This window comes from Ornithorhynchus anatinus, chromosome 4 (genome assembly GCF_004115215.2).
Source record: "Ornithorhynchus anatinus isolate Pmale09 chromosome 4, mOrnAna1.pri.v4, whole genome shotgun sequence".
Lineage (NCBI taxonomy): Eukaryota > Metazoa > Chordata > Mammalia > Monotremata > Ornithorhynchidae > Ornithorhynchus > Ornithorhynchus anatinus.
In genome coordinates, this window is record NC_041731.1 from 127,774,943 (window position 1) to 127,797,233 (window position 22,291).

The window sequence follows — 22,291 nt, forward strand, 5'->3', positions numbered from 1 at the left end:
GGTCCTTGTAATCCTAACTTCAAGCAGGCTGATTTTGACTTTATTGACAGTAGAGATTTTCTCCAAATGACTGGACTATTTTTTCTGAGCAGAAAGCAGTGTGGTTTAGTGGAAAGAGCAGGGGCTTGGGAGTCAGAGGTCATGGGTTCTAATCCCTGCTCCACCACTTGTCAGCTGTGTGACTTTGGGCAAATCACTTAACTTCTCTGTGCCATAGTTACCTCATCTGGAAAATGGAGTTTAAGACTGTGAGCCTGACATGGGACAACCTGATTACCTTGTATCTACCCCAGCGCTTAGTACAGTTCTTGGCACATAGTAAGTCCTTAACAGATACCATCATTCTTCTTATTATTGTTGTTATTAAGAGAAGCAGCGTGGCTCAGTGGAAAGAGCCTGGGCTTGGGAGTCAGAGTTCATGAGTTTGAATCCCAGCTCTGCCACTTGTCCGCTGTGTGACTGTGGGCAAGTCACTTAACTTCTCTGTGCTTCAGTTACCTCATCTGGAAAATGGGGATTAACTGGGAGCCTCACGTTGGAACAACCTGATTACCCTGTATCTACCCCAGCACTTAGAACAGTGCTCTGCACATAGTAAGCGCTTTACAAATACCAACATTATTTGTCTGATGATTTTTTTTGTCAACACTTAGTGCACATTCCTCTAGAGCACACCCACTTCGACACATGAAACTTGTGAAGCAGCATGGCCTAGTAGAAAGAGCATGGGCCTGGGAGTTAGAGGACCTGAGTTCTAATATCAGCTCTGCCACTTCTGCTAGGTGACCTTGGGCGAGTCACTTCACTTTTGTTTGCTTCAGTTATCTGTCATAGAGGGGATTAAGACTGGGAGCCTTATTTGGGAGAGGGACAATATCTAACCTGATGAACTTGTATCTATCCCAGCAATTAGAAGAGTGCCTGCCACATAGTCAGTGCTTAACAAATCCCATAAAATTAAGCAAACTTCCTTCTTCCATTCTGAAATGCCTTGAAGGAGAAGAACTTGACTTCTCTGTTAAAATAAATCATATCTTTCACTGTTTGTGCAGGCCAGGACCAATTTCTACTCTTTTTTGGAATCTCTTAAAAATGCGACATGTAACTCTAGATTTTTGAATTCCCCCTGGGGCCCTTGCCTAAAAATTTTCTTAATTTCGATTAACTTTTTTTTTCCCCCACACAGCTGAGCAGGCTGGTCTCCCCCACAGCGTTTTAATCATGTTCTACTTGGTAAAATGAGGTCACTGAACTCTCAGTCACACTCTAACTTTATCCTGACTTTCCTGATGATTTCCTTCTTGTTGACCCATGCCAAAATTTACCTTCCTCATCATCCCCATCAGACTATACTCCACTATATAGGATGTCACAGAATTTGAAACTGGTGAGGAAGACTATCAGCGTGAAGAGAGAAGCAGTGTGGCAGTGGGAAACAGCATGACGCAGTTGTTAGATCATGGGTCTGGGACTCAGAAGGTCATGGGTCTTAATTCTGCCTCTGCCACTTATATACTGTGTGACCTTGGACAAGTCACTTCACTTCTCTGTGCCTCAGTTTCCTCATCTGTAAAATGAGGATTGAGACTGTGAGCCCCAGGTGGGACTGGGACTGTGTCCAACTCGATTCGCTTGTACCTGTCCCAGCGCTTAATCCGGGGCCCGGCACATAGTAAGTGCTTAATAAATGCCACAATTATTATTATTTTACTATCATTATCTGGGTGCTAATCGCGCCTCTGCCACTTGCCTATTGTGTGACCATGGGGAAGTGGCTTAACTTCTCTGGGCCTCGGTTTCCTCACCTGTCAAATGGGACTAAGTAGCTTTCTTTTCTTCCACTTGGCCTGTTAGTCCCATGTGGGACAGGAACTGTTTCAGATCTGATTTTATTCTATCTACTCCAGTGCTGAGAACTGGGCAGCTTGCATGCCCCAGCTGGGTCAGAGTGTGTTTGATCTGATTGTACTGCGTAGACTTCAGCACTTAGTACAGAGCTTGGAACATAGTAAGCACTTAAATACCACTGTGATCCTTCGTATTATTATGGAGGCCTTTGGGTTACTCATTCTCAATCTCCATTTTACAGATGAGGTAACTGAGGCCCAGAGAAGTGAGGTGACTTGCCCGAGGTCACTCAGCAGATAAGTGGTAGAGCCAGGGTTAGAACGGAAGACACAAGGCTATTGAGATGAGACAGTCCCTGTCCCATTTGGGGCTCACAGTCTCAATGACATCTTACAAAGAGAGGAAACTGAGGCCCAGAGCAGTTAAGTGACTTGCTCAAGGTGACACAGCAGACCAGTGGCAGAGCTGAGTTTAGAACCTGGGTCTACCGAGTCCAGATGTGTGTTCTTTCTTTCCAACAGACTCTGACCCACCTGGGGCATACAATCTTCCCCACTTGTCTGCTGTGTGACCTTGGGCAAGTCACTTCACTTCTCTGGGTCTTAGTTATTTCATCTGTAAAACAGGGATTAAGCATTTAAATACCATCATTATTATTTGAGCAAACGGGGTTGGACACAGGGGAGGCCACCTGACATGTTCCCAACCCACAGGGTGCTTATCCTCAAACAATAGAAAACACTTTTCTGGAAATAATGAAATTGGTATTCTGCCTATAAAGTTCATCAGCTGGAGATGCAGGTTTCATCAAGTAAAAATAAGAATCATTGTGGTAATTCTTAAGGGCCTGTGGTGTTCCAAGCACTGTACTAAATTGCTGAGGTAGACACCTTGCAGTGAGATACAACAGCCTCTGACCCACATGGGTCACACAACAGACAATCTACCCCACCTGTCTGCTGTGTGACCCTGGGCAAGTCACTTCTCTTCTCTGGGTCTTAGTTACTTTATCCGTAAAACGGGGATTAAGACTGTAAACCCAATCTTGGGACAGGGAGGATGTCCAACCTGATTTGCTTGTATTCTCCCCTATCATTTAGTTCAGTGCCTGGTACATAGTAAGCACTTAAATACCACAGTTGTTATTATTATTATTATTACCAGTTCTCCTGTAATCAGTCAATTGCATTTATTGAGCACTCAACTCTCAACTGGGTGCAGAGCAGAGCAATCAGTCAATCGATCAAAAAGATCTATTGAGCGCTCACTGTAAGAAGAGCACTGTAATAAGCATTTGGGATGCAACAGGGTTAGTGGACGTCTTCCCTGGTCACAGGGGGTTGAGAATCTAGAGGGGGAAAGAGACATAAAAATAAATTTCAGGGTTGGATGTAAGTGCTGAGAGGGGAGAGGGTGGGGCAAATATCACCTGCTTAAAGGGCACAGCATTGGCAACACAGAAGAGAGGAGGAGGAGGGAAACTGAAGGCTAAGTCATAGACTGTATATATCTTCATTACCCTATTTATTTTGTTAATGAGATATACATCACCTTGATTCTATTTATCTGCTATTGTTTTAATGAGATGTTCTTCCCCTCGATTCTATTTATTGCCATCGTTCTCGTCTGTCTGTCTCCCCCGATTAGACCGTGAGCCCGTCAAAGGGCAGGGACCGTCTCTATCGGTTACCGATTTGTACATTCCAAGCGCTTAGTACAGTGCTCTGCACATATTCATTCAATAGTATTTATTGAGCGCTTACTATGTGCAGAGCACTGTACTAAGCGCTTGGGATGAACAAGTCGGCAACAGATAGAGACAGTCCCTGCCGTTTGACGGGCTTACAGTCTAATCGGGGGAGACGGACAGACAAGAACAATGGCACTAAACAGCGTCAAGGTGAAGAACATCTCGTAAAAACCGATGGCAACTAAATAGAATCAAGGCGATGTACAATTCATTAACAAAATAAATAGGGTAACGAAAATATATACAGTTGAGCGGACGGGTACGGTGCTGTGGGGATGGGAAGGGAGAGGTGGAGGAGCAGAGGGAAAAGGGGAAAATGAGGCTTTAGCTGCGGAGAGGTAAAGGGGGATGGCAGAGGGAGTAGAGGGGGAAGAGGAGCTCAGTCTGGGAAGGCCTCTTGGAGGAGGTGATTTTTAAGTAAGGTTTTGAAGAGGGAAAGAGAATCAGTTTGGCGGAGGTGAGGAGGGAGGGCGTTCCGGGACCGCGGGAGGACGTGACCCGGGGGTCGACGGCGGGATAGGCGAGACCGAGGGACGGCGAGGAGGTGGGCGGCGGAGGAGCGGAGCGTGCGGGGTGGGCGGTAGAAAGAGAGAAGGGAGGAGAGGTAGGAAGGGGCAAGGTGATGGAGAGCCTTGAAGCCTAGAGTGAGGAGTTTTTGTTTGGAGCGGAGGTCGATAGGCAACCACTGGAGTTGTTTAAGAAGGGGAGTGACAGGCCCAGATCGTCTCTGCAGGAAGATGAGCCGGGCAGCAGAGTGAAGAATAGACCGGAGCGGGGCGAGAGAGGAGGAAGGGAGGTCAGAGAGAAGGCTGACACAGTAGTCTAGCCGGGATATAACGAGAGCCCGTAATAGTAAGGTAGCCGTCTGGGTGGAGAGGAAAGGGCGGATCTTGGCGATATTGTAGAGGTGAAACCGGCAGGTCTCGGTAACGGATAGGATGCGTGGGGTGAACGAGAGGGACGAGTCAAGGATGACACCGAGATTGCGGGCCTGCGGGACGGGAAGGATGGTCGTGCCATCCACGGTGACGGAGAAGTCTGGGAGCGGACCGGGCTTGGGAGGGAAGATGAGGAGCTCAGTCTTGCTCACGTTGAGTTTTAGGTGGCGGGCCGACATCCAGGTGGAGACGTCCCGGAGGCGGGAGGAGACGCGAGCCCGAAGGGAGGGGGAGAGGACAGGGGCGGAGATGTAGATCTGCGTGTCATCTGCGTAGAGATGGTAGTCAAAGCCGTGAGAGCGGATGAGTTCACCGAGGGAGTGAGTGTAAATGGAGAACAGAAGAGGGCCAAGAACTGACCCTTGAGGAACTCCGACAGTTAAAGGATGGGAGGGGGAGGAGGCTCCAGCGTAGGAGACCGAGAATGATCGGCCAGAGAGGTAAGAGGAGAACCGGGAGAGGACAGAGTCCGTGAAGCCAAGGTGAGATAAGGTATGGAGGAGGAGGGGACGGTCGACAGTGTCAAAGGCAGCAGAGAGGTCGAGGAGGATCAGAATGGAGTAGGAGCCATTGGATTTGGCAAGAAGGAGGTCATGGGTGACCTTAGAGAGAGCAGTCTCGGTAGAGTGGAGGGGTAAGTAAGTAAGTAAGTAAGTAAGTAAGCACATAGTAAGCGCTCAATAAATACTATTGAATGAATGAAAGAAGGCCTCTTGGAGGAGGTATGGTTTTAATCATTTGACGGCAGGGAGAGGGGTGGTCTGCCGATATGAAGCGGGAGGGAGTTGTAGGTCAGAAGGAGAATGTGGGCGACGGGTTGGCGAGACAGACAAGATGGAGGTGCGGTGAGCAAGGTGGAGATGGAGGAGTGGAGTGTGCGGGCTGGGTTGGAGTAGGAAATCAGAAAGATAAGGTGGGAAACTCTGCTAGTTTCATGCTCAAACAGCCCCTCTCCCGGAATTACTTACTTACAGATTTATATTACTGTCTATCTCCCCCTCTAGACTGTAAGCTCACTTTGGGCAGGGAATGTGTCTACTAATTCTGTTTTGTTGTCCTCTCCCAAGAGCTTAGTTCAATGCTCTGAACATAGTAAATACTCAACAAATACCACTGATTGATTCAGAGCAGATCAAGTGCTTTAAAGTCAGTGATAAGCAGTTTCTTTTGGAGGTGGAGGTGGATGGGTAAGCAGCATGGCTCAGTGGAAAGAGCATGGGCTTGGGAATCAGAGGTCATGGGTTCAAATCCTGGCTCTGCCACTTGTCAGCTGTGTGACTGTGGGCAAGTCACTTAACATCTATGGGCCTCAGTTACCTCATCTGTAGTATGGGGATTAAGACTGTGAGCCTCATGTGGGACAACCTGATTACCCTGTATCTACCCCAGCACTTAGAACAGTGCTCTTCACATAGTAAGCGCTTAACAAATACCAACATTATTAACGGTAATAATAATAATTGCAGTATTTGGTAAGTGCTTACTATGTGCCAGACATTGTAACTAAGCGCTGGCGTGGATATGAGCAGTGCTTGACCCATAGTAAGAGCTTAACAAATACCATCATTATTATATGAGCAAATGGGGTTGGACACATGGGGCTCACAGTCTTAATCCCATTTTACAGATGAGGTAACTGAGGCACAGAGAAGTGAAGTCACTTGCCCAAGGTCATGCAGCAACAGACGAACGGGGAAGCCCAGATTAGTACCCAGGTCCACTGAGTCCCAGACTGAGCTCCCCTTTTCCCTCTGCTCCCTCTACCCCTCCTTCACCTCTCCGCAGCTAAACCCTCTTCTCCCCCCTTTCCCTCTGCTCCTCCCCCTCTCCCGTCCCACCCCTTCAGCACTGTACTCCTCCGCTCAACTGGATATATCTTCATCACCCTATTTATTTTGTTAATGAGATGTAGATCACTCTGATTCTATTTATTTGCTATTGTTTTAATGAGATGTTCATCCCCTTGATTCTATTTATTGCTATTGTTTTTGTCTTTCCGACTCCCCCGATTAGACTGTAAGCCCGTCAAAGGGCAGGGACTGTCTCTATCTGTTACCGATTTGTACATTCCAAGCACTTAGTACAGTGCTCTGCACATAGTAAGCGCTCAATAAATACTATTGAATGAATGAATGAGTCCCCGGTCCGGGATCTTTCCACTAAGCCACGTTGCTTCCCACGGCTTTCCCTCCTCACTCCCCTCATGTATGACCCATACCCACACTGTGGTGGGGGAGAGGGTTAAGTGACCTTTAGGCTGTGATATCGGGGGTGACGGATTCTGATCCAAGAATCACCCAGGGCATCTTACATGATGGGGAGGTTTCGCAGGAATCCAGATACCAGCTGGCTTACATAGGGGTTGGAGACCCCACAGGCTCCCAAGCCCACCCACCACCAGCTGGTCTACTCTGTAAACTCCCCGTGGGCAGGGAACTCTGGTGCGCTCTCCTCTCGCAAGTGCTTAGGACAGTGCTCTGCACACAGTAAGTGCCCAATAAATAATAATCATAATAATAGAAATTGTGGTATTTCAACAGTGTAGTGGATAGAGCATGGGCCTAGGAGGCAGCAGGTCATGAGTTCTAATCCCAGCTCCACCACTTGTTTGCTGGGTGACCTTGGGCAAGTCGCTTCACTTCTCTGGGCCTCATTGTCCTCATCTGTAAAAGGACTGAGACCGTGAGCCCCTTGTGGGACAGGGATGGTTTACTTGGGTCTGAATGCTGATTTGGAACTGGATGGACAGGTCAAGATTTTCTAAGCCCCTTGTGGGACAGGGATGATTTAATTGGGTCCACCCCAGTGCTTAGTACAGAGCCTTGCCCATGTAACTGCTTAACAATTAGTATCATTTTTGTTGAGCACTTACTGTATGCAGAGCACTGTACTAAGCGCTTGGGAGAGTACAAAATAACAATATAACAGACACATTCGCTGCCCACAGTGAGCTTACAGTCTAGAGAGTGAGACAGACACTGATATAAATAAATACATTTCAGATATGGACAGAAGAGGTGTGGGGCTGGGAGGGGGATGAATAAAAGGAGCATGTCGAGGCGATGCGGAAGGGAGTGGGAGAAAAGGAAATGAAAGGTTAGTTAGGGAATCCCCATTTCACAGAGGGGGCAACTGAGGCCTAGAGAAGTGACTTGCCCAAGGTCACACAGCAAGCAATTGGCGAACAAGGATTAAAACCCAGGTCCTCTGACTCCCAGGCCTGTGCTCTTTCCACTAGGCCATGCTGCTTCTCAATGAAAGCACGACCCCTGGCCTACGTCCCACCTCTGGCCTGGAATGTCCTCCCTCCTCACATCCGCCGAACTAACTCTCTTCTCCTCTTCAAAGCCCTACTGAGAGCTCACCTCCTCCAGGAGGCCTTCCCACACTGAGCCCCTTCCTTTTCCTCTGCTCCTCCTCCCCTCCCCATCGCCTCGACTCCCTCCCTCTGCTCTACTCCCTTCCCTGCCCCACAGTACTTGTGTATATTTGTACATATTTATTACTCTATTTTATTAATGATGTGTATATATCTATAATTCTATTAATCTATTTTGATGGTATTGACGCCTGTCTACTTGTTTTGTTTTGTTGTCTGTCTCCCCACTTCTAGACCGGGAGCCCATTCTTGGGTAGGGATTGTCTCTGTCTGTTGCCGAATTGCACTTTCCAAGTGCTCAGTACAGTGCTCTGCACACAGTAAGCGCTCAAGAAATACGATCGAATGAATGAATGAAATGAACATTAGAAAGAAGTAGTTGAAATTGCAGCAGGAGGGATGCAGGTGAGACCTTAGAAACCTCCTATAGCAAGGGATGGGTAAGAGCGGATGTTCCTGAGAGAAGGTAGACAACTCTCTGCGATGCCCGAATATAAGGATCTCTACGGTTCCTTTCCAGCCCCTCGACCTCTCCGGATACAGGGCGGCACATTTCTAAGCTCTTAAGGCGGCTAATCAATCTGTTCTACCCCAGTAAGCAACAACATCAGACCCTGGTAGTTAATTAGCTGCGGCCTTCAGAGGCTGAACTACGCATTCATTCTCAGAGCTCTGTTTATCCTCAAGCGGATGCTGCAAAATAAATCCTACCAGGCTGGGAAGATGCAGACAAAGGCCCCTTGTTAGGAACAAACAAACAAAAAAATATGAAAAAATTGAGATTGCGGCTACCTAAGGAGAAATGTTGTCCAATCGGGGGTCTTCAGTCAAATGTCCGGCTGCAGACGATGAAGTGTCTTTGTTTGCCTGAAGATTGAACTTGATATGCTGCTTCTCCGAAAGCAAATCACATGAACCCACGGTCTGAACGCTGATTTGGAACGGAACGGATAGGTCAAGGTTTTCCAGGAGTGTCTGCAAGGAAAGGAGATTGAACAAAAGGGCTCACTAAAAGCAAACACGCTGCCTGTCTATGTGTTTTGTGGTCTGTCTCCCCCTTCTAGACTGTGAGCTCTTTGTTGGGTAGGGATTGTCTCTATCTGTTGCCGAATTGTACTCTCCAAGCTCTTAGTACAGTGCTCTGCACGCAGTAAGCGCTCAATAAATACGATTGAATTAGTGAATGAATACCCATGGCCAGGTAATAGAACCAAAATAATGATTATAGTAGCTGTTAAGCACTTTCTATATGCCTACTAAGCGTTGGGCTAGGTACAAGCAGCATGGCTTCATGGATAGAGTATGGTCCTGGAAGTCAGAAGGTCGTGGGTTCTAATCCCTGCTCTGCCACTTGTCTGCTGTGTGACCTTGAACAAGTCACTTCATTTCTCTGTGCCTCTAAAATGGGGATTGAGATTGTGAGTTCCATGTGGGACAGGAACTGTGTCCAACCTGATTTGCTTGTATCCACCCCAGCGCTTAGTACAGTGTCTGGCACACAGTAAGCTCTTAATAAATGCCACAATGATTATACAAGATTATCAGGTTGGATGCAGTCCCTGTCTCATATGGGACTAAATAAGAGAAAGGAGGATTTTTCCAGTGACTCTGCTCACACTAGGAGTTCACACACTATCCAAAATGTGGGAACATCAAGTTTAATGGCAAAGATGTGGACTGGGAGTCAGACCTGGGTTCTAATCCTGTCTCCGCCACATGTCCACTGTGTGACCTTGGATAAGTCGTGACTTTATCGTGATTATGTCTTGTTTTTGTCCGTCTGTCTCTCCCGATTAGACTGTAAGCCCAACACTGGGCAGGGATTGTCTCTATCTGTTGCCAAACTGTACATTCCAAGTGTTTAGTACAGTGCTCTGCTCATAGTAAGTGCTCAATAAATACTATTGAGTGAATGAATGAATAAGTCACTTCACTTCTCTGTGCCTCAGTTACCTCTTTTGTAAAATGGGGCTTAAGACGGTGAGGCCCATGTGGGACAGGGACTGTGTCCAACTCAATGACCTTGTATCCACCCCAGTGCTAAGTACAGTGACGGCACATAGTAAGCACTTAACAAATATCACAAATATCATTATTATTAATACAGTGTGGGCATTCCATAAATGCTTCCACATCACTGAATTGTTTTCTCATCAAAAGAAATGATCTTTCCTAAAACGGTATAGAAAATAGAATGCAGCTTTCAAAGATCACATACCATCTCAAGTGCTTGCAGATATTCAGAAGACTCTGAATAAATTCTCTCCCCTCTACTTCTCCTCATTCTTATCCCACTACAAGCCTGTTCACAAACATTTTGCTTCCCCTCTAGACTGGAAGCTCCTCATGGGCAGGTCATGTGACTGTTATACTGAACTCTCCCAAGTGCTCAGTACAGTGCTCTGAGCACAGTAAGCGCTCAATATGTTGGATTGATAATTCTAACCTACTTACTGTGCCTCATTCTCTCCTCTTACATTCAACTTCTTGCTCACACTTTCCTTCCTGTCTAAAACTCAATCCTTCACATAATGATAACAATAATGATTATGGTATTTGTTAGGCACTTACTATGTGCCAAGCACTGTTCAAAGTGCTGGGGTAGATACAAAATAATCAGGTTGTCCCACACGGGGCTCACAGTCTTAATCGCCATTTTCAGATGAGGTAACTGAGGCACAGAGAAGCTAAGTGATCTGCCCAAAGTCACACAGCTGATAAGTGGCAGATCCAGGATTAGAACCCACGAACTCTGACTCCCAACCCCGTGCTCTTTCCACTAAGCTATGCTGCATCTATTCGACAGATCATCACTCTCCCCATCTTCAAAACCCTGCTAAAATCCCATCTGATATAGAAAAGCCTTTTCTGACTAACCTGGTTTTCTTCACACATCACCTGTTCATTCAAGTCCTCACCCCTCCACAGCATTGGTGTGTATTTTTTTAAAAATAATATCTGTTCAACTCTATGTGCCAGGCACTGTTCTAAGCACCAATGTAGATATAAAGTTAATTGGGTTGGACACACTCCTCATCCCACATGGGGCTCAGAGATAAGTAGGAGGGAGAACATGTATTAAATTCTTGAATATCCTGAATCGTGGTTGTTTCTCTGTACCTATAATTTATTTTAATGTGTGCCTCTGTAAGCTCTCTGTGGGCAGGGGACATTTCTATATTTCTGTTGCATTGTACTCTTCCAAGAGCTTAGTACGATGATCTGCACACGGTAAACACTCAGGAAACAACACTGATTGATTGATTTTAAAATAGTTATGGGCAGTGATACTCTCCCATGTGCTTAGAACAGTGCTCTGCAAAGAGTAAGCATTCACTAAGAAGTATTTATTGATTGACTGGATCCAGAATCCTCTTCCTTGAACCGAGCTTCCTAAGGCTTTCTTTCTTGTCTTTCACAATTTTCCTGAATTTCAGCCAGGTTGACAGAATCATACATTATTTCACTTGATTTGAGCCATCCTTTTTCATTCATTCAATTACATTTATTGAGCACTTACTGTGTGCAGAGCACTGTACTGAGTGCTTGGGAAAGTACAATACAGCAATAAAGAGACAATCCCCGCCCACAAGGAGCTCGCGGTCTAAAGGCAAGGGGGAGACAGACAACAATGTCAATGGGCAGGGATTGTCTCTATCTGTTGCCGAATTGTACATTCCAAGCTCTTAGTACAGTGCTCTGCACATAGTAAGCGCTCAATAAATACTATTGAATGAATGAACAGACAACAATATAACTAAATAAAATGACAGATATATGCATAAGTGCTGTGGGGCAGGGAGAAGGGGGGAGAGCAAAAGGAGCGAGTCAGAGCCACGTAGAAGGGAGTGGGAGATGAAGAAAAGTGGGGCTTAGTGTGGGAAGGCTTCTTGGAGGAGATGGGTCTTCAGGAAGGCTTTGAAAGGGGGGAGAGGAATTGTCTGTGGGATTTGAGGTGGGAGGGCATTCCAGGCCAGAGGCAGGGCATGGGCCAGGGGTCGGCAGCAAGACAGGCGAGATCGAGGAACGGTCATTCTCTCCCTAACCCATTTTTTCCCACTGAAACAATTATTGTTAATTTTTTTTGGTATGTGTTGAGCATTCATGAATTGTCAAGCACTGTCCTAAGCACTGGGGTAGATACAAATTAATCAGGTCGGTTACAGTCCCTGTCCCACATGAGCTTGTTAGGGGCAGTTAATTGTTAATTTGTTTATTGTTCTATTTATTATTGTTTATTGTTCTATTGTACTATCCCAAAGGCTTAATATAGTGCTCTGCACACAGTAAGCACTCAATAAATGACTAACTGAACGAATGAATGGATGGACAGAACAACCAAGATGTCAAGCAAAAGGCTGGATCCACATCTATAGCACCTCTGGACAATGAAGATGATGATGATGGTATTTGTTAAGCACTTACTATGTGCCAAGCACTGTTCTAAGCTCTGGGGTTGATACAAGGTAATCAGGTTGTCCCACGTGGGGCTCACAGTCTTCATCCCCATTTTCCAGATGAGGTAACTGAGGCCCAGAGAAGTGAAGTGGCTTGCCCAACGTCACACAGCTGACAAGTGGCGGAGCCGGGATTAGAACCCACGCCCTCTGACTCCCAAGCCCTCGCTCTTTCCACTAAGCCACGCTGAAAGCATCTCTTCAGATCCAGTGGTAATGGCTACCAACTCTCTTATTTCAGACTCTCCCAAGAGCTTAGTCCAGCGCCCTGCACACAATAGGCAATTATTCAGTACCTTAGATCGATGGCTAGTTGGACACGCAGAAGCCAAATGAAATTAATTTGCACTTGCAGGAAATTACGCACAGCGGTTTGAAACCGCATCTCAGAATAAGTGGTGCCCCCGAAAGATCGACAAAGTGAAATAGCACCTTCATAAATATTCATAAAAACAGAAACATAAATATTCAAGATGACAACATTATGGTGAGATCCTTCCAGATGCACAGGTGCAGCTGAAAGGCTAAGAAACTGTGGTCGATGTTTGTTTTTGTAAAAAATGATGCTAGAGGGAGCGTCATCCTCCTTCAAGAGAACTTTCACTGTGTCACAACACTAAGAGCATCTAAGTGACTGATAAAAGATATTATGGGCTTTTCTTTAAAAGCAAGTTGTGACCAAAAATCTAAACACAGCCCACATCACCAGGCTATTCTTAAATCTCGCATTTAAGCAAATTTAACTCCATATTACATAACAGGGTAGCCAAATTGCAGCTCTTCAATAAATTAAGCAACCCTAATTATTTAATTATATTTATTGAGCGCTTACTGTGTGCAGAGCACTTGGGAGAGTACATTTATGGCAGGCTCTGTTGACACATTCCCTGTCCATAACAAGCTTTCAGTCTAGAGGGGGTTTTATTCGGTGCTTACTTTGTGCAGAACACTGGGCTAAGCGTTTGGGAGATTTAGTAGATATGACCCTTGCCCTCAAAGAACTAACAGTATAGTGGGGAGAATCATTCATTCATTCAATTGTGTTTACTGAGCGCTTACTGTGTGCAGAGCATGTACTAAGCGCTTGGAAAGTGCAATTTGGCCATAAATAGAGACAATCTCTATCCAACAACAGGCTCACAGTCTTAAAGGGGAGACAGTCACTTAGCAAAATTATAGGTAGGGGGAAGCAACGGAGAATAAATATATGCTCCTTTTGGGCAGGCAATGGGTCTGTTTATCATTCTATTGTAATCTCCCAAGCGCTTAGGACAGTGCTCTGCACACAGTAAGTGCTCAATAAGTACGATTGAATGAATAAATATAAGTGCTGAGAGGGAAGAGTCCCTAAGTACAGGGGGGAGCGAGGTTGACAATGCAGAGGTGATGCAGTAGAGGGGGAGATAGGATGGGAAGATGAAAGGTAGTCAGGGAAGCCTTCCTGGAGGAGATGTGCTATCACTATGGCTTCGAAGATGGGGAGAGGAGTGGTCGGATATTATGCTCCTTGCAGTGGGAAGTGAGGGTGACGCATTCGTGACGATCAATAGAGGAGCTCATTGATGGGCAGGGGATGTGTCTGTTTATTGTTATTCTGTCTTCTCCCAAGCACTTAGTACAGTGGTCTGCACGCAGTAAGTGCTCAATAAAAATGAAATCCCGACTGACTGGGGAAATTAACTAGAATGGTTTGGGACTCAGTTCCCGTAAAACAAAAACTGCCAGAATGGCAATTCTGGTGTAGAAAATGCTTATAATGACGATGGCATTTGTTAAGCATTTACTATGTGCCAAGCACTGTTCTAAGCGCTGGATCACTGCGAAGGCGGCCCCACCGGCCTGGACTGGAGCTGGGTGGGGTTGGGGTACTCTGTCTGTCCCACCCCCACCCCCACCCAGGGAATGCTTCCTCCTCATTTGGGCTAGAGGAATTTTTCACTCCCAACCCCTGGGATGGGCAGATCAGCACAGCCTAATGCACAGAGCACGGGGCTGGGAGTCGGAAGGACCTGAGTTCTAATCCTGGCTTGCCACTTGGCTACTGCATGTCCCTGGGCAAGTCACTTCCATACCATAGTCACAAACATGATAATTATCATCATTCACTTCTCTGGGCCTCACTCATCTCATCTCTAAAATGGGGATGCGCCCCATGTAGGAAAAGGAGTGTTTCTGACTCAATTATCTTGTATCTCCCCCAGCACTTAGAACAGTGCTTGACACCTAGTAAGCCCTTAAATACCATCATGACCCGGGCTTGGGAGTCAGAGGTCATGGGTTCGAATCCCGGCTCTGCCACTTGTCAGCTGTGTGACTGTGGCAAGTCACTTCACTTCTCTGTGCCTCAGTTACCTCATCTGTAAAATGGGGATTAAATGTGAGCCTCGCGTGGGACAAACTGATTACCCTGTATCTATCCCAGTGCTTAGAACAGTGCTCTGCACATAGTAAGCGCTTAACAAATACCAACATTATTATTATCATTATCATCATAGTTATCTATTCATTTATATTAATGTCTGTCTCCTCCTCTAGATTGTGAGCCTGTTGTGGGCAGAAGCGTGTCTGTTGTTATATTGTACTCTCCCAAGCACTTGGGGGTGCTTCGCACACAGTAAGCGCTCAATAAATAGGATTGAATGAACAAGTCATCATGGAACTGGAGGAGAAGAAAAAGGAAGATTAAACAGCAGAAATCAAAATCTTTGCAGCCACATTTCCATTCCTTCCTCTGCAGTTCTTGGCCTTGTCTCGGTTTGGGCTTGTGACTCTTCAGTTGCTGAGGTTTGGCCAGCCCAGTTTAATAATATTAGCTATTACAACATCTTTCTCACATCAGGAAGCTTACCTTCGTACAAGCGGAACTCACAAGAGACTTGTGAAGTTTTCCATTAATGTATATCTGCATTACAAAAGGAAGACAGTTAAAAACTTGATGTAGAAAAAAGGTAATTAATAGTGATAAAAATGATGGTATTTGCTAAGCGCTTACTATGTGCCAGGTTCTGTTCTAAGCGCTGGGGTGGATACAAGCAAATCGACACAGTTCACAGTCTCAATCCCCATTTTATAGATGAGGTAACTGAGGCACAGAGAAATGAAGCGACTGGCCCAAGGTCACACAGGAGAAAAGTGGAGGAGTTGGGGTTAGAACCCAGGTCGTCCTGACTCCCAGGTCCATTGTTTATCCACTATGTCATGCCGCTTCTATAATTTCCATTTACTATGAAAATCAGTCACCTGAGTATCAGCCTTCATCATGCTAATTTTGTATTTCATCTCCCTTCCAGAAAAATAGCACACCCCCAAAATTCCCACCTGACAAAATGATTATAACAAGATCCATTCCCAGCAAGACCTGTACCTGCTTTCTACACATCTTTGTTGGTTTTTTAAAAAATAAAAATAAAAAATGAATGTTGGTAATTGTGAAGCGCTTACTATGTGCAGAGCACTGTTCTAAGCGCTGGGGTAGATACAGGGTCATCAGGTTGTCCCACGTGAGGCTCACAGTCTTAATCCCCATTTTACAGATGAGGTAACTGAGGCCCAGAGAAGTTAAGTGACTTGCCCACAGTCACACAGCTGACAAGTGGCAGAGCCGGGATTCGAACCCATGACCTCTGACTCCCAAGCCCGGGCTCTTTCCACTGAGCCATGCTGCTTCTTCTTTACTAGCTTGATAGAACAGATGACTGAATAGTTGGGCTGTATTGGGTTGGAAAGGAGTTGGGTTGAGGATGAGTTCTGGGATTTCCTCTTTCAATTCACATTTTCTCTGTCAGAAGAACAAAATGCAACTTGTACCTGTCCATCTATTTTCACTCTTTTCTAAACTTCCCCACATCAATCAATGCTATTTACTGAGCGCATCATTCATTCAATCGTATTTATGGAGCGCTTAGTGTGTGCAGAGCACTGTCCTTAAGTGCTTGGAATGTACACTTCGGCAACAGATAGAGACAATCCCTGCCCCAAAATAGGCTCACAGTCTCATGTGTGCAGAGAGGGTGGGAGCGCACAAACTGGCAGACAAATTTCCTGCCCACAAGGAGTTGACCTAGAAGGGAATACAGACATTAAAATCAATTACACCTTTGCACATAAGAGAAATTCAATTTTCCTACATAAACCCTCAAAGTCAGATTATTACCTGGTGGGCACTTTTCTGCAGTTCTGTAGAACAAGAGAGATTTATGTGTAAATAAACTACAGAAGGGAACCTTGTGAAATTGTGCATACCAGTGTTGTAGATTTCACTTGTAGGAAACAAATCTGTGACAGCTAATGTCTCTTTCTGGTGAGGATAAGGACACTGTGGAGCGAATAACCATCATTTTCTTGGGGAAATCCCTGATTTGTTACTTGCTTGGAAAATCCCTTTTCCACATATCTTATTTTGTTTATTTAATGTAAAGAAGTCCCAGATCAGGGCAGGGTAGAAGCCCTGGAGGCAGAAGCCAACTGAGGTGAGGCATTTCCAATTGTAAGGCCAGACTGTAATTTAGTAGTTTTGTAATTGTAATTTAGTAGCTTTTCTAAATTTACTGATGATGCTCTACAAAAGTCTGGAGGTGCGTCAGCTCGAATGGGATATCAACTCCGCCACTTGTCTGCTGTTGTGACCTTAAGCAAGTTACTTCACTTCTCTGTGCTTCGGTTTCCTCATCTGTAAAATGGGGTTTAAGACTGTTACCTCCATGTGGGACAGCGACTGTGTCCAACCTGATTGGCTTGTATGGACGCCAGTACAGTGCCTGGAACATAGTAAAAGCTTAACAAATGCCATGAATAAGTGCATGAAGAATAAAATACATCGACATGTACGAAAGGATTACGGGTGGTTGGAGTTGGTGGTTGCTATGAGACAAAATAATGAGAAAAAGCCTCCCGGCAGAAGTGGGATTTCAGGAGGGCTTTGGAGATTCATTCGTTTATTCAATCGTATTTATGCGGTACTTATTGCGTGCAAGGAACGTTTCTAAGCGCTTGGGACAGTGCAATGCAACAATAAACAGACATAATCAGCAAGCTGTGGTGTAGGGGATTATTATGATTTCTTAATGATATTTATTAAGGGCTTGCTATGTGCTAGGCACTGCAGTAAAGGCTAGGGTAGATACACCCTATTCAGTTTGCACACAGTTCATATCCCACAAGGGACTCAGAGTCTTAATCCCCACTTTACAGATGAGGTCACTGAGGCCCGGAGCAGCAAATCACTTCACCCAAGATCACACAGCAGACAAGTCGCGAAGTCGGCATTAGCACCTGGATCCTTCGGACTCCTAAGCCTGTGCTCTATCCACTAGGCCATGATGCTTTTCAGGATTTGAAGAGAGGGAAGGAATTCCAGGCAGGAGAGGAGGTGATTAAAGGGGTGAGAGGGAGGAAAGGTGAGTGGTGAGCTTCGGTGTAGTAGGAGAATAGATTCGATAGGAGGGAGAGAAATTCAATTTTCCTACATAAACCCTCAAAGTCAGATTATTACATGGTAGGCCCACTTTTCTGCAGTCTGCAGAATGAGAGAGATTTATGTGTAAATAAACTACAGAAGGGAACCTTCTGAAATTGTGCATACCAGTGTTGTAGATTTCACTTGTAGGAAACAAATCTGTGACAGCTAATGTCTCTTTCTGGTGAGGATAAGGACCACGGAAATCATTTTTCTCTTGACACTAAGGGGCAGCTGGAGGGAATAAGAAATGAGTTACTATGGAGATTAGCAGATTTTATTGTGAGCATAGCTCCTTCCCAGCTAAGGGCAAGGAAAAAGGCAAAATAGAAGACCCTGGGACCTGTGCTTAACGAATATATCCTGGTTCCTGAGTTTTCAATAACAATAATGATAGTATTTGTTAAGCGCTTACTACGTGCCATGCACTCTTCTAAGCGCTGAGGCGGACACGAGCAAATGGGGCTCGACACAGTCCCCGTCCCAGTCTCAATCCCCACTTTACAGAGGAGGTAATGGGGGTCCAGAGAAGTGAAGTGACTTGCCCAAGGTCACTCAGAAGACAAGTGGCAGAGCCAGGATTAGAACCCATGACCTTCTGACTCCCAGGCTCGGGCTCTAGCCACTAAACCATGCTGCTTCCCACTACGTCATGAGGGCTTTTATGGACAGAGCACTGTTCTAAGCATTTGGGTCCTACTACATCCCAGCCTGCACGCTTTGCTACTCTAATGCCAACCTACCTTGATCTTGCCCATACCATAAGTACCATAAATGAACCCTCTCAGGATGGCACCTGGAGAGTTTCCAGTCCTCTACCAGTCTCAGCTAGGGGAGGGAGAGTCAGGCAGAGGCCTGTCCATTCCATTCCTAGCTTGGCCAGTGGCTAGAAGCAGCGTGGCTCAGTGGAAAGAGCCCGCGCTTGGGAGTCAGAGGTCATGGGTTCTAATCCCTGCTCCGCCGCTTGCCAGCTGCGTGACCTTGGGCAAGGCACTTTAACTTCTCTGTGCCTCAGTTACCTCAACTGTAAAATGGGGAAGAAGCCTGTGAGCCCTACGTGGGACAACCTAATTACCTTCTATCTACCCCAGCGCTTAGAACAGTGCTTGGAACATAGTAAGCACTTAACAAATACCAACATTATTATTATTATTGTCCATCTCACTACCAACCTCTCACCCACATCCCACCTCTGGCCTGGAATGCCCTCCCTCTTCGTAACCGACAGACGATCACTCTCCCCACCTTCAAAGCCTCATTAAAGGCAGGTCTCCTCCAAGCGGCCTTGTCTCATTTCCTCTTTTCCCACTCCCTTCTGCGCAACCCTTGCACTTGGATTTCCTCCCTTTATCCTCAGCTCTTCTGTACATATCCATAATTTATTTATTTACAATGTCTGGCCCCCCTTCTAGACTGTAAGCTCATTGTGGGCAGGGAACAGGTCTACCATCTCGGCTACATTGTACTCTCCCACGTGCAGAAGCAGCTTGGCGTAGTGTGGATAGATCACAGACCTGGGAGGCAAAAGGTCATGGGTTCTAATCCCAGCTCCACCACCTGTCTACTGCGTGACCTTGGGCAAGTCACTTCACTTCTCTAGGCCTGTGACCTTGTCTGTAAAATGGGGATTGAAACTGTGAGCCCTGCGGGGGCAGGGACTGTGTCCAACCTGATTTGCTGGTATCCCCCTCAGCGGGTAGTACAGTGCCTTGCACATAGTAAGCGCTTAACAAGTACAATAATAATTATTATTAAGTACAGTATTGTGCACACAGCAAGCGCTCAGTAAATGCGAATTGATTGATTTCTTGATTGGGAGAGTACAGTACAATCAGTGTTCCCTGCCCACAATAAGCTCTTTCTTTCTTGGGCTCTTTTCTTGCTATTTCTTCAGAACCTTTAATATTACTCTAATGCTCTGAAACTGTTTAATGACCTCAATTTTCCCGGGGCCCAAAGTTATTCGATCAATCAGTGGTATTTATTGAGCACGTACTCCTTGCAAACCACTGTATTAAGCACTTGGGAGAGTACAATGCCACAAAGTTGGTAGACACATTCCCTCCTTACAAAGGACCTGCGTCTAGAAAGGGAGTCAGACAGATAGCTATAATTCTATCTATTTCCATTGATGTCTGCTTACTGGTTTTGATGTCCGTCTCCCTCCTTCTAGACTGTAAGCCCGCTCTGGGCAGGGATTGTCTCTCTTTATTGTTGAATTGTACTTTCCAAGCACTTAGTACAGTATTCTGCACACAGTAAGCTCTCAATAGATAAGATTGACTGACGTAGTGACTAGAGCAGTCTGAGGACTCAACTTCAGGAACCATTTTTTTTTTGGCTTGTCGAATCTGCTGCCTATTATTCTTTAAATCAACTGTTGCCTTTTCTGTACAGCCTACCCTTATCTGGATTGTGAGTCCTATGTGGATCAGGGACTGAATCCGATCTGATATATTTGTAATAATAATAATGTTGGCATTTGTTAAGCGCTTACTATGTGCAGAGCACTGTTCTAAGCGCTGGGAGAGATACAGGGTAATCAGGTTGTCCCACATGAGGCTTACAGTCTTAACCCCCATTTTACAGATGAGGTAACTGAGGCACAGAGAAGTGAAGTGTCTTGCCCAAAGTCACACAGCTGACAAGTGGCAGAGCTGAGATTCGAACCCACGACCTTTGACTCCAAAGCCCGGGCTCTTCCCACTGAGCCACGCTGTTTTGTATTTATCTCAGCAGTTAACACAGGGCTTGGCACAGAGTAAATACCATAATGAACCCTCTCAGGATCGCACCTGGAGTGTTTCCAGTCTTCTACCAGTCTCGACTATGGGAGGGAGAGTCAGGTAGAGGCCTGTCCATTCCATTCCTAGCTTGGCCAGTGGCTAGCGAGCGGAAGGCCATCTGCTACAGGTCAAAACTCCCCTGTGCCGGGCAGCAGCGGCAGGAGAGAGGGTCGAGAGTGGAGACTCAAGTTGACCACGCTGAAGGGGGTAATGGTCAACCACTTCTGGATTTTTCCCAAGAAAACTCTGTGGATCCACTACCAGAATGATGGCAGAGGGAGAGCGGGGCGCTCTGGGAGAGATGTGTCCGTGGTGTCGCTACGGGTCGGGGTCGACGCAAAGGCATAAGACAAGACAAATACCATAATGAGGCTCAATGGGAGGAGTAAATGTGTCTATTATTTTGTATTCCCTTAGTGCTTAGTCCAGTGCTCTGCACATAGTAAGTGCTCAATAAATACGATTGAATGAATCAATTCATTTCTGATTCTAAAGTACATAAAATATTTCCACGTCCACCCTCTTTGGGAAACTGGAATGAAAACACCACACCACGATATTAAGAAAGCGGTTTCCATTCCCAATCTCCAGCGGCGAAGGAATTGTCTCTTGAAGAAGCACACTGGTCAACTACATACCCTGTAGCCTGTAATGAATGTCCCGTTGCTACAACCTAAAGCATCGACTTCTGGTCTCTCCCAGCCAATCATCAGACACTTCTGGCCCACGGTTTTAATAACGTAAATAGAACCAACGGATGCAGGGGCCACTAAGGAAAAGCATAAATGAAACATGAGGAGAAATTATTGTCACATAATAATAATAACGATAATAATTATGGTACTTGCTATGTACAGACACTATGTATAGACACAGTACTAAGCCCTAGGGTGCTTACAAGCAAGTTCATTCATTCATTCATTCAATAGTATTTATTGAGCACTTACTATGTGCAGAGCACTGTCCTAAGCGCTTGGAATGTAGAATTCCGCAACGGATAGAGACAATCCCTGCCCATTGACGGGCTTACAGTCTAATCGGGGGAGACAGAGAAAAACAAGACAACTTAATCACGATAAATAGAATCAAGGGGAGGGACACCTCATTAACAAAATAAATAAGGTAATAAAAATATGTACAAATGAGCACAGTGCTGTGGGGAGGGGAAGAGAGAGGGAAAGGGGGGAAGGGGGCTTAGCTGAGGGGAGGTGAAGGGGGTTGGAAGTTGGATTTGACATAGTACCTGTCCCGTGAAGGGCTCATAGTCTTAATTCCTATTTTACAGATGAGGTAACTGAGGCAGAGAGAAGTGAAGTGACTTGTCCAAGGTCACAGAGCAGACAAGTGGTAGAGCCACTCCCTCTCCCTTCCGTATCACCTCAACTCGCTCCCTTTGCTCTTCCCCCGCCTCCTCACCCCACATCACTTATGCATATATCTATAATTCTATTTATTTATACTGATGCCTGTTTTCTTGTTTTGATGTCTGTCTCCCCACTTCAAGACTGTAAACCCGGTTTGGGTAAGAATTGCCTCTATTGCTGAATTGTACTTCCCAAGCGATTAGTACAGTGCTCTGCACACAATAAGTGCTCAATAAATACGATTGAATGAGTTAGAACCCACGGACCTCTGTCTCCCAGGCCCACGCCCTATTACGCCAAATCAGCTGTGAAAT

General features: G+C 45.7%; 1 protein-coding gene and 1 non-coding gene across 2 annotated transcripts in view; one reads left to right on the forward strand and one right to left on the reverse strand.

The window, feature by feature from the left end:
• Window positions 1–8,706: 8,706 nt before the first annotated feature.
• Window positions 8,707–22,291, reverse strand: part of C4H4orf50 (chromosome 4 C4orf50 homolog) — a 109,967-nt gene continuing 96,382 nt past the window's right edge. The window contains exon 12 of the mRNA XM_039911941.1: window positions 8,707–8,890. Coding sequence (XP_039767875.1) covers window positions 8,871–8,890 — 20 coding nt within the window. The 3' untranslated portion in view covers window positions 8,707–8,870. The remainder of the gene's footprint in view (window positions 8,891–22,291) is intronic.
• Window positions 20,605–20,742, forward strand: LOC114811840. Its single transcript, XR_003759536.1, has one exon. It is a non-coding gene; the product is annotated as a small nucleolar RNA SNORA7 (small nucleolar RNA).